This window comes from Triturus cristatus, chromosome 3_1 (genome assembly GCF_964204655.1).
Source record: "Triturus cristatus chromosome 3_1, aTriCri1.1, whole genome shotgun sequence".
Classification (NCBI taxonomy): Eukaryota; Metazoa; Chordata; class Amphibia; order Caudata; family Salamandridae; genus Triturus; species Triturus cristatus.
The window spans coordinates 1,031,415,024-1,031,428,625 of NC_140583.1; the positions used below are offsets into that span (position 1 = coordinate 1,031,415,024).

Below are 13,602 nucleotides of genomic sequence, written 5' to 3' on the forward strand. Positions count from 1 at the left end.
CAGGCATTAAAGTTAACCAATGGAAAGTAAGGGGCAGGTGCCAAATCCTGTATGTTCTTGGTAATCAAACAATGTTTCTTTCACAACCAGACAGCTTTCTCTGTCTGGTAGGCTCCACCTAAAAAGAGCTCCACTTCCATGTGAACAATCCTTTGCAGCTAACTTTATAACAGGTAAAGTGCAGATGAACGAATAAAAAGCCCAAATGCAGTGAGTGCACCGAAGGACCCCGTCCTCACTTCAAACCACCTTCATCTGACTGCTTCTTGAGACTCATACTGGTGGCTGATGTGATGCTTCGCTAGGGCTACCATCACTTGCATGCCAGCTTGCATCCTGCTGCTTGCATAAAATACAACAATGTTCAGGTTCAAAAATTGCATGGTATGGAAGATACAGAGAAGAAATGTAATGTAAATATAAAATCAAAACATCTTCAATGTTTAAAGAAGCTTATGAGGCAAAGTAAGTACATCTGATTTGCATTGGGGCCTCTGACCCTCGATGAGATCAGTACGTGCTGAGGCTCCATTTGGCTCAAATGGAAATCTGTGTAATGATGTCATACATATGAGCCATATTAATGGCAAAATAAGAAAACTGATATTTAAAGGATGAGATAACCTTAGCTTGAAAGAAAAACGTTTGACAAAAAAGGAGTCTCGAAAAGGCGTGAAAGGCTTAAAAGAGCTTTATGTAATAACGTGGTATGCTTATTATTGGCTAAGAAAAGGGTGAGATTTACAGTTATGGGCAGAGTTGGTGAATGGGTAGCACTACCTTACCCTAAACTATGGCTTAGGGGAAGAGTAATGGTGAGTTTTGGACAAAGGTTTTAGGGTTTGGTGATAGGATGATAGCAGTGCTTAATTTGAGCTGGTGGTTGCTGGTGGGGCCACCGGCACTCATTTTTGAGGACCAACACTAATTTTCCCACTATATACATTTACGAGAGCAAGAGAGAGAGCAACACACAAAATGAAAAGACAAAAAAAGAGAAAGGCGGAAAAAAACATCTTAAAGGGAGTAAGCAGGAAGCTGCAAGAGTGAAATAAACGGGTGGAGAGAGTCGGGTAGTGGATTAAAAAGGCATGAGTTGGATTCCTGATAACGCAACCTTGGTATATGGCATGGTGACAATCAATTGCAACAGCCACAGGCTTCTGAGCAGAACCCTTGGCACGGGACTCATTCTTTTAAAGGTTAAGCACTGGGTAAAAGACTTTAGTTACTGTACAGTTTCATGTTAGGCTTAGGGATTGGGTAAGTGAGATTTAGTGGGTGCTGGTGAGGTTTTGGGAACCTTACAACATGGGTGAGTACCTTCAACAACAATTTGCTAAATTGTGAAAATGGTGAGCATTTTTTAGCTTTTAGCTTCCAAAATAATTGACAAGCTCATTGACAGTATTTATTTTCTGTTTTTGCTGTCTTTTTCGAATGTTTGGCTTTTCAAAGATCTAATTTTGAGTTTTCAACCTTGAGTTGTTGCTTATGCACCAATGTTGGAATCTCTTTCTATATTCTTACACAAAGGAAGAAAAAAAAGGCAAATGGAATGTAAAAATGTAACATTGGAGTGCAAATACAATCAAAATTTGAATGTTCAAGTGAATATTTTACATTTTATTTGTTATCCTACAGACCCAACATCGGCAAAGAAGTGAAAAAGCCCTTTGAGGATATAAATGTTCTTCAATGTAACAGTGAGTTGAAACATCTGTGGTTCCCGTGATTGTGGTTTATTAGCAGTTATGTTTCCCATTGAGACCAGGTCTTCTCTCCAATCACTGATACAATATCGAAACCATAAATATTGCGATACCAAAATATTGTATCAAAAATATCGATCACAAAAATATCGTTTTTCTATACATATAATGGTAAGTACAAATATATCAAGAACATTTTTTGTTTTACAATAATATTGAAAAATATATAAAAACATATAGTTTTTACTATAAATACAGTTTAAATACATAAAACGTAAATATTTTAACATAGAACATTAATATAATGTAAATTAAGGGCCTGATTTCAATGTCGGTTGGAATTCCTTCCGCCCTACACTAGGTCAGTCGTACCAACCGCCTCATTAGTATGCGACCGAACAGTGTTTAGTCACATTCCTATATTTAACTGTGGGAGCACGCATTACGGCAGTAAACCAGACTTAATGCATGCTTTCATAGGGAAATGGGAGGTGCGGGTCATCCCTGCACCCCTTGGCAGGCACCTCAAGGTGCCTGCCACAAGGTGCAGGGATCAACAGGGAGACACCATAGGTGGCCCCTCAGCCTCCAACCGGAGGCCGTGCACTAAAGGGGACCCGGTTGGGGGCCCCCAAACAGCATTTCCAACATGGTTTCCATGTCAGACAGGCCGGCATGGAGACCATGTCGGAAACGTGATCTCTAATCTCAAGGGCGGAAAAGGCCAGTTCTTGAGATTACCAGCTGGCTTCCAATTGGCGGACAGGCTTGCCGAGCCCATTGATAGTCAGCTGGAATGACCGGCCGGTTTCTTTTCCAACCACCTCCATCATAATGAGGTGGTCGGAAAGGAAACAAGCAGTCCATTACGATGCAGCCCTTAAGGTTCCAACTGAAGGTCAGAGAATTTACGAGCCACATCATAATCGGCCTCTAAATGTTTCACTAATATTTAAAAAATATATTTAAATACTTACTAATTTAACCAAACACTCATTCATAGATATCAAAGTGTGTATGTTTAGAAACACATATATAATGCAAAACTACTTTAAAAAATATTAATTTTAACTTATATTATAATTTTATAATTGTTTTTAAATTTACCAATATAACATTTTGATATTTGTATATATATCTATAGGTATAGATATATATCTATAAAAAGTAAAAATATTAAACAGCAGAAAAATGTAAAATATTTCCAATTGAATTGTAAATAAAAATAAACAATATATAAAATTATGTGTTACTAACAAATCCTAAAAATTACATCCGTTTATACATTTATAAAATATACATTTCCATACACAAACACATGATAATAATAGTTAAACATCATTAATAAAAAAAGTAAAGTCTATAAATAATACATAAATTATTCCCACTCCAATTTATACAACAGTACAGAAAGTGTTAAACTCAGCAGGGATGAAACTTACTATTCCCACTCCAATGTGTGCAATAGTAGGGAAAGCAATGTACTCGGGAGGGGATAAAATGTACTATTCCCACTCCAGTCAGTGCAATAGTAGGGAAAGGGTTGGACTCAGGAGGGATCAAATGTACTATTCCCACTCCAGTCTGTGCAACATAGGGTAAGCGTTGGACTCAGGAGGGATAAAATGTACTATTCCCATTCCCGTCTCTGAAACAGTAGGGAAAGCGTTGGACTCAGGACGGGTAAAATTTACTATTCCCACTCCAGTGGGTGAAACATTAAGGAAAGTGCTGGACTCAAGAGGGGTAACATGCACTATTCCCTCTCCAATCGGTGCAACAGTAGGAAAATTATTGGACTCAGAAGGGGTAACATTTACTATTCCCACTCCAGTCAGTGTAACGGTAGGGAAAGAGTTGTACTCAGTAGGGGTAAAATTTACTATTTCCCCTCCTGTCTGTGCAACAGTAGGGAAAGCATTGTACTCAGTAGGGGTAAAAATGTACTATTCCCTCTCCAGTCTGTGCAACAGTAGGGAAAGCATTGGACTCAGAAGGGGTAAGATTTACTATTCCCACTTCAGTTGGTGCAACAGTAGGAAAATGGTTGGACTCAGTAGGGGTAGACTTTACTATTCCTACTCCAGTCTGTGCAAAAGTAGGGAAAGCGCTGGACTGAGGAGAGGTAAAATTTACTATTCCCACTCCAGTCTGCGCAACAGTAGAAAAGGCAATGTACTCAGAAGGGGTAAGAATTACTATTCCCACTTCAGTCAGTGCAATAGTAGGGAAAGCGTTGGACTCAGGAGGGGTAACATTTTCCATTCCCACTCAAGTCTGTACAATAGTAGGGAAAGCGTTGGATTTAGGAAGGGTAAGATTTACTATTCCCACTCCAGTCAGTGCAACAGTAGGGAGAGACTATGTCATTTAAAACAAATAAGATATTTTAACAACTCTCTTAAACAACAAAATATATATATAATAAACTTTTTTAATATATGTCTACATTGTAACAAAAATTAAGCAAATTTCATAATTATTACCATTATTTATAATTATTATCAATTAAAGCAAATAATATTATTAAAATCAAAATACCACACTATATTCTCATAATCATAACAACCAAAGATTAAAATGCTATAACATATTACATAATAAATAATCTCATTTTTAATACATTATTAAATCATTTTTGCATTTATTATTTCTTAAATAACTTACCACCCTATATCTCTACAAACTAAACAACACATACCTAAAATATAACTTAACTCATATGATAATTTCACAATTTATATTCTTATCAATTAAATGCTTATTAACAAATTACTAATTATCAGTAAAAAAAAATTGTAATTAACTTCTCACCCTGTACCTCTAAAAACCCACCAATCCACATGTAAAATATATCTTACATTTTTTTATATTTACATAATTTACATAATCAATTATAACTTAAACAATTAATAGTTGAATAATAATGTATTATATTTAATTACGTTTTCACCCTTTAACCCTACAAACACAAAAAAACCCACACCTGAAATACAACTTATTATTTAACATTACTTATTAATTAATTAATTAATTACCGCTCTCACCCTTTACCCCTACAAACCCCACAACCCGTACTGAAAATATAAATTAAAAATAACATTAATTTTACACTTTACATAATTAATTAACAGTTAAATAATTACAAATATTTACAAAATACTATTCAATAATTAATTTACTGCCCACCCTTTACCCCTACAAATCCTACAACCAACATCTAAAATATAATTTCAATTAAACAAATTACACAATTATATAGTTAATTATCAATTAAACCATATACTAAATTACATAAAGATAAATAAAAAACGATATTCATTACAGCGATATTTCTGTAAACAATATTAGCAACATAGATATTTTTGTAAACAATAGTAACAACATAGATATTTTTAACATCGATATCACTTACCCTAGAAAATAGATATTCTTGTCAATGATATTCCTGCATCATGATATTTGTGTATCACATTATTAAAAACTCGATATTTGCATGCCTCGATATTTTTTATTCTATATTTTGCCCTTAAACCTGTCTCTCATCTTCTGCTTTTCGGGATTCCAATAAAGATTCAAAGTCCAGATCTTTTCTTTTTCTTTGTGGCTATAGCTGCCTTCAACTTTAATCCAAATGTTTCTATATTTAACTGCACCATTCGTCAGGGCCTGGAAAGCCGAAAAGCCATTTATGCCTTTTGTTCGACCCACATATCTGTGAATGTGATTGCATCCATGCTATGGGTAGAAGCTTGGTGTATATCATTGCTCAGCCGTGGGCAAATACTCTTGAATGACGACCAAAATTCATTGGAAAAGGGATGTCAGCCCCTGTTGGGTGGGTCACGGGCAAGGGAGGTCTAACAGGCCTCAGCCATGAGGGTTGAGGTTGTTTGATTTCAATGTCCTTAAGTCCACCCTACTATGGCTGTGCAAAATTAGGGCAAGTAAAACCCCTTCAAGAACTTGACTCTCAGTGGTAAAAATGAAATTGTGAGCAGTCACACGTTTCTCAGGAAGGTAGAATGGGAGTGCTTGAGTTCAGCACTCCAGAGTCTCAAAGCAGTTTAATAAATTATTGTAGAACTCAGTGCATTACCTCCAAGAAGAAAAGTTATTGAATGCACACCAGAACTAAATACTACACATTTTATTAGCATGATGCAATTTAGGGTATCATTCAGCCCGTTTGGAAGCCAGTCTGACAGACCGTCCAGTTTACACTCCGACTGTCTACATCATAATTGGGCTTTCGGACTGTAAACCTACCATGTCGGCCAGTAAGTCTCCAACCAGCGATTGGAGGCTTACCGACCAACATTGTAATCGGCCCCTAAGTGATCTTGGCACTGAGATAGGTTCTGCCGTTTCCCACTGTTGACCCCGTTCCCTCTTATATTCCAAGTGGTTCCCTGCCAGGATCAAAATTAAGATTGACCCTTGTCACTCTCACAGTATGCTCAGTTATTCAATGCTTCATGTTTTCTTACTGAGCGATATTTGCTCAGACTGTGATGGAGCAGCCCTTTCTACCCACGCACAGTCTAAGGTCCAGTGGGCAATCTCTTCTGTGCTATGCTGCATACGTACAGCCAGATACGGAGGAAGATCATTCTCATACCTAGCTCCCCACCACTGGAGCAGACTACCTGTAGAAAATACGGTCCTGCCCTGACTTAACCCTGTTAAAAAAACTGCTTAAACCTGGCTTGTCTGATTCTCCCATATCCCGCCTTCCTGTTAATGCACCAAGAGAGCCTCTCCGGGGTGATTCATTTGGAGCTATATAAATTTGAATAACATAACATAACATAACATGGAGGGTCTGCACACACAGGTAGGTGACTGGTATTTCCTCCATTCACACACTATCCTGCCTCTGGTAGAATGTGAGCCAGTAGTTCTGACAGGACTTCACCTGCAGTGGTGTCTTCAACGAACCATGGTTCTAAGTTCTTCGATCGCTGAGGTGGCATCTTGCAGGCAGGGACAGGAGCTCCTGAGAGCCATTTCGAGCACAAGGCCAAGAGCTAGGAGATTGCCTCTGTGTGAGAACCCAATCCTGGTACTAATTTGTGAAGACAGAACGGAATGCTTTGTAGAGCCTTGGAGAGTCTTGCAGGAGGCTTCTTCAGTCAAGATGGAATCTGGTGCTGTGATCATCTGGATCTACAATCTACATCCTGAGTGAAGTTTATCCCTCCTGGCCAGCCAAGTGGCAGCTCTTTTAAACTATATCACATCTAAGAAGGATATTCTAACATCACCTTGGCAATGTCTTGACATAATCATATCTATCAGTAGATGTACTAATAAGGTACATATCTATCAATACAGACTATATGTTTGGGGTATGTTTGTTATTTGACCTTGAAAAAGGCACCTGTCCCATACCGTTGTCACTCTGCATATTTTTTTCTATGTTATTGACAGGAGGATTTGACACATTTAGAGGTCAAAAGAATGTGACATATTTACACATCCCCATAAAGATAAGGCACACCATGTTTTAGACCTAGGAAGCTAAAGACTGCCATTTTCTAGACACACCTAGGACAAAATGTGATCTCAGCCTCCAGAAACGATAGTCTGCATTCAAGTGTTCAAGAACCTCAAACTAAGAAAAAGAAAAAACCTAAAATCAAGTGATTGAAATGAATAAAATAATAGAAGTATGGAGGAAAACAGTCATATTTATGGCATTCCTGGAATAAATTCTGAACTAAGCAATCACAAAATAGTCACTGAAGGTGTTTTTGGTTGATCTATTTAGGACTAATTACGTGCTTATCTTGTAGCTTGAGGTTTATGTATTTAAACACGAATGTTGTTGTGAATCTTCACATTTGAAGAAGAATTGTGAAATCTTCTAGCTTTGCCCAGGACAAAATTTCACATCAACCTGCCTTAATTATTCACTGCAGCCTTAAATCACTTATGACATCCCTGGTAAAGCCAGTAGATGAGAATGTGAATGTGTAGTATATGGTAGCTCTTTCAAAACTGATATGTCATGGCTGATGAGTGGCGTGCTCGTATCCCTAAGCTCAGGGCGAGCCTTCGGCATAGGCAAGCTGGGCACAGACCCGGGGCACCAAATATTCTGAGGGGCGCAGCAGGGAGCTGTCTAGCTTAATGTCTTGCAAACAGCAGCTCGTACATTCCACTTGGTCTCAATCGGCTCAAATGAAAACGTTTTAATCAGCCCTTAATGTACCTCAGCGTAATTGTTAGCACCCTGTCCTCCTCCCACCTTCCCCACACCTCTGCCATCACACAGCAATCACCCCCTGCTCCCACAGCAAACACCAAACGATCTTTCCGCCCAGGAAGCTGTCACAGTCAATCTGATTTAGGGCCGCCCCTGCCTAGGGTGCATAGGGAACATGCCTCCTGACGCACAGGCTGTCACTTTTGGTGTTATTGAGAAAGTTCTTCAGGTATGCACTCCACAAAACTGGCATAGCTTTTGAAAAAATATATACGCACAGCTGTAAAATCGTAAGTTGCACAACTATATTTAAAACAGAGAGGGAAGACCCTATACTCAGGGCAGCTGTAATTATGAGATTGTGCGACCACAGCATTTTTCGCATAATTATGGATTCGCCACATCTGTCACATAATCCATCATCTGCTGCATATTCTGTCGATTTTAACAAAAACAAAGTTTTCTAGCTCAAACGGTTCAAAAAAGTTACCAAAAATGCAGTGTCATGTGTTGCCATGCAGTGAAAGCCCCTTTGTAAATGTTGACTGGTCATCTTTCTGTAGCTTGCTGCTATATTTAGATGTAATGAGTTACAACCTAAGCTCAGAGAGTGTTTACAAGTGCACAAACGACAACATAATGAAAAATTTCACAAAATGTGCCACAGTATGCTGCATAATTTGCCTTTTCTTGCCGCATGTATTAGTCAACCCTGCCACATGATTTGTCCCTCCCCTTCCGCATAATTCCAGTGGTCCTGCATGTACTAATATTTTTTTTAATTAAATCCAAGGAGAACTACTCAAGGTCGAATGCGCATTCATGTCTAGGCCTGGGCGTAGTTCGCAGAGTTTTGCTACGCGGAACTCCACAAAGTTACAAAAAACTCTGTGGAGTTCCGCGAGGGGCGGAGTGCAGTGCGAACTGCAGTTTGTGCAGCAGCTTGCGCTCGCGAACTTACCGTTCGCGATTGCGAACTTACCGTTCGCGATCGCGAGCTGTGAAAAAATCCGTTGCACATCGCAAAGTGGTGTTTTCTTCACTCCGCGAGCTCCGGGGAGAGCTGAGTGCAGAAAACTCCGCGAACTGAGTTTCAGTTGTTGCGACGGTTTGATTCGCTCAGTATTTTTTTTTTTTTTTTTGTTTAATGCTTTATGATTAGTTTGAAAACGAGCCGCCCTCTTGGACGGCTGATTGGTTTAGAGATAGGACATTGGAAGCTTTTTTGTCAAGCAGTAGATTTTACTTCAATATTTCATATTTCAGCTTAGTTTCCGGTGGGTACTAATAATCACACTGTATCTCATATTCGTCTTTCGCTTCATTGTCTACAACAGGAAGGGTAATTTCATGGCTGTGATCGCAGGCACATATTTAGACCCATTCAAGAGAAGTCTTAGGTTTGAATGTCACTTCTATAACAAAACACGTCAATCACCGCACTGCATTTTAGGTTGAGCCCCAGAAAGCGCCAAACAGCCCTCAGCACTCTCCATAATTTGTTTTCACACTCTGGCCTCTGCGCGCTGCATAATGTGTTTACATTCGTTCACAATATGCATCTTTTTGTTGTTGTTTTTTTAATCAGAAAACAAATCATCAAAAAAAGAAAAATGCAGGACCGGGATGCACTCCCCTTTCCCCGGCGGCCACTTCCTGCAAAATATCTGGTATCCAGTTGGTTGCTCCCTGTCTCCGAGTAGCACCAAGGACCTGATGGACAAGTGTCTGCCGGGGAAGATGATTTATCTGATGGGGGATTCAACTCTTCGCCAGTGGATGTCGTATTTCATCGATAACGTGAAAAGTAGGTTCACCCAGCATGTAACTTAAGAATGATCACCGTGCTTCAACTCTGTACCCTTCCACAGGTGATGAGTCCACATGGCATGTTGAAGGAAGGCATGATGGGCGCTGCACCGGGTCATCACCAGACTCAGTCACCACGAATGCACCAGGATGCAAAGAAAGGATTTATATTTCTTGTCTATCACTATACAATTGGACTACAGTCCCAGATACAACGGTGTCACAGACAGTATGGCTCCATGGACAAACCTCAGTTTTATTATAGCTTTGTTGTGTTGGGGATATTTTCTGTGCAAGCTGCCAGAGGCAAGTTCCTGGGATCCCTTCATGGTGAGGCTAGTGGAGTGTTCTGAATCCAGGCCGTTCTTTAAATTAGGAGAGGGGCGCCCACAGGTTCTGATGGTATCTCTCAGGGCTTCAAAGCCCTGGTTTGAACCAGTGGCGTAACGAAACTTGATGGGGCTCCCCTGCAAGGTACATGGAGGAGCCCCCTCCGGCCTCAATCTGGAGCTCTCCGGCAGAAGTGTAATGCTGAGGGGGCCCCCTGGTGGCTGTCCCCTCCCCGCACCGCGGGGACTGCGAAGGGCTGTGTTATGCCCCTGGTTTGAACCTATTTCTGTGTTGCCCAACAGTAAACATTTTATTGAGCAGGAAGTCACTCAGTACTGGTGGGAAAGCAGCAAAGAACTTTGCAGATTCCAGGTGCTCGCATACACCTTCATTATGGTTTCTTGTTCAGTCCAGAATTTCCCGTTGTAGCTAAAATGGGAATAACTAAGTATTTTTGTACAGAGACTAACTGAGATCTCAAGAAAAATATGCAGAGACTGAGTTTGTATTTTCAATCCATATGCGCATGTAGTGGGATATATCATAATGCGAGTAATGCTAGGTCCCAGTAATGATGATACACGAAAGTATACAAAACAGTGATGGAGGGAATGCTTGAATTAATCTCAGCTACTGGTAATTACTCGGTCCGCATCCCAATCCATTGTTATTTTACACACCATGCCACCTCAGGTTGGACCCAGCTGTATGCAGCTTAGTCTTAAGCCTGCTCCAATAGGAGTGGTCCATGCGGAACTGCCAAGCCAGGTCCTCCCTGAACTGGAAACAAGTAATACAGAACCAGCTTTGTCCTTGTTATAGGCTTATCAGACAAGTATAGCTTGACTCCAGTGGCAGACTGTGCACAGGACCCACATCTGGGCATACCCCTCCCACTTAGGGTGACATATTAAGGTATACAAAAAGTGATGGATGAAATGCTTGATTTAATCTCAGTCACTGGTAATTACTTGGGCTGCATCTCAATCCATCGTTATTTTGAAAATCATGCACCTAAATTTGTACTAAGCTATATGCAAATCAGTCTTCACCCTGGTATTATAGGAAATGTCCCGCCCAAACTGTCAAGCCAGGTCCTCCCTGAACCGGAAAACAGGCAACCCAGGACCGGTTTTGCAGTGATGTAGCATGGTGTGCAAAATAAGGATGGATTGCGATGTGGCCCGAGTAATGCAGTGGCTGAAATTAATTCAAGCATTCTATCCATCACTTTTTGCTTACTTCAGTATTTGTGATATCCCAGGTATTGGTAATTCTGGGTCTATTATCTATACCTGGAATAACAAACAACCTACATCCCAATAGGCTGACATCTGCTCTGGCCTTGATGGAGTTATCCTACGTGGTAAATATGCCTGTCACTGATTCATGTCTGATTGATGTTATGGTTGATGGAAAAGAGAAAATTGTCTTTGTGAAAATTGGGTCTGGCAAACTACAGTCCTAGCTGATCATTTCAATTCATTTAATATTCTTTTTCCTCCTCAGCTCTCAAACCTTTTAACGTCCATGAAAAAGGTCTCCATGGAACCATACGCTATGTGGACACCGACAAGAACATACAACTTCAGTGGATCAGGCATGGACATCCATTTTTGACAGAAAGTGTGTACAATGTCAAAAGTCTTGCCTATGTGCCTCGCGAAATTGACAAGCTGGTTGGTGGGGCCAACTACGTAATTGTTGTAACGATTGGTCATCACTTCCGTCCTTTCCCACTCAGCCTATTTCTACGGAGAGTCATCTCTGTTCGGAAAGCTGTGGAACGCCTCCTGGCCCGGAGTCCTGATAGCAAGATCATAGTGAAGACAGCAAACATCCGAGAGCATTCAGTAGATATAGAGCGTCTAAGTGACTTCCACGGCTATATACATTACCTCGCCACCAAGCAGATTTTTCAGGGTGTCAATATTGGCTTTGTTGACTCCTGGGATATGACTATTGCATCTGAATCATATTTTCTTCATCCAATTCCCAGTGTGGTTGAAAACAACGTTCAGACGTTTTTGACGTACATATGTTAACATATGGGTCAAGTACAAAAGCAGTGATGTGTACGACTACCAGACAATCTGAATAAGTGCGAAGAGGCCAGATGACGTTCTGGTTGTATATTTTAATCACAAGGTGTTTATGCCAGGATCTCTGGTTGAATCTGTGGTGGGTTGTGAAGGAAATTTAATCAATGAACTATTTATGGGCTTTCCGACCAACATCGTAATTGGCCCCTAAGTGTATAATTAGCATGATTCTCTCAGGGTGGGGGCAGTGAATCTTAACACTGTTTTTCTATCACAACACTTCATTTTCAATGTGGAGCCAATCGGATGGGGGTGTATTTCTGTTTTTCATTTTTTAATTACAATTGGTATTTTATATAGTGCACAGGCAAATTAACTTTACATTGAACATGTTTATTTGAGCAACAGCAGCTCGTGCCTCCAATGATGAAAATAGACCAATATGCTGCGTCGAGAGAGACTGGATAACACCCAGATGTGAGGAGGAGATGGGGAAGGTCATGTTTTTAAAACATTACTTTATATCAAATAGTGCAGTAAAGCTTTGTGTTCCACATAGGTTCACTTTTGTGCAACACCCGTTTCATATTACAAATATGTATAATATCAGACACAGGGGAATTAAGTCTTTAATTTTGGTCAAGCACTTAAGGTAGCCATTGATACTTCACAAAGACTGTGTATTCTTGACGCAGCCTCCAGGTGTTTCACTCAGGCCCGCACACTTCAGACAGCCTCCATGTACTTCAGAGAGTCTCCAAATACTTCACACAGCCTTCATCTCCTTCATACATCCCGCATCTACTTTGCATATCCTCCAGCCTCTTCATGCAGCCTCCAGGTGTTTAAGTCAGACCCAGAACACTTCAAACATATTCTAGATACTTCAGAGAGTTGCTAAACACTTCACACAGCCTACAGCTGCTTCATAGATTTCCCAGCTACTTCGCACACCTTGCAACTACTTTGCACATCCTCCAGCTACTTTGCTCATCCTCCAGCCACTTCGCACACCCGCTAGCCACTTTGCACATTCTGCAACTACTTCACACAGCTTCTAGAAACTTCTCACAGCCTTCAACTACTCCTTCCACTTCGCAGATCCTCCAGCTGCTTCGAACATCCTCCATTTACTCTCCATATCCTCCAGCTGCTTCACACATCCTCGAAATGCTTCACACATCTTCCAATTATTTTGCACATCCTCTAGCTACTTCGCACATCCTCCAGCTACTTCACATACCCTCCAGATACTTTGCACCTCCTCCTGCTGCTTCACACAGACTCCAGCTACTTCACAATCCTCCAGCTACTTTGTAGACCCTCGAGCCACTTTGCACATCTCCCAGTTACTTCGCACATCCTCCAGCCGGTTCACACATCCTTCAGCCTCTTCACACATCCTTCTGCTGCTTTGAACATCCTCCAACTGCACCGATACTCAGGCACCCCTCAAGAAGAAACACTTAAAGAAAGACGGCCAGTTTACTCTGGCCCT

The 13,602-nt window shown here is 40.6% G+C and overlaps 1 protein-coding gene across 1 annotated transcript in view; it reads left to right on the forward strand.

Moving 5' to 3' along the window:
* The window catches only part of LOC146861442 (NXPE family member 4-like), a 517,437-nt gene extending 504,394 nt beyond the window's left edge, over positions 1–13,043 (forward strand). The window contains exons 6-8 of the mRNA XM_085645737.1: positions 1,645–1,706; positions 9,512–9,730; positions 11,572–13,043. Coding sequence (XP_085501863.1) covers positions 1,645–1,706; positions 9,512–9,730; positions 11,572–12,107 — 817 coding nt within the window. The 3' untranslated portion in view covers positions 12,108–13,043. The remainder of the gene's footprint in view (positions 1–1,644; positions 1,707–9,511; positions 9,731–11,571) is intronic.
* The last annotated feature ends 559 nt before the right edge of the window (positions 13,044–13,602 follow it).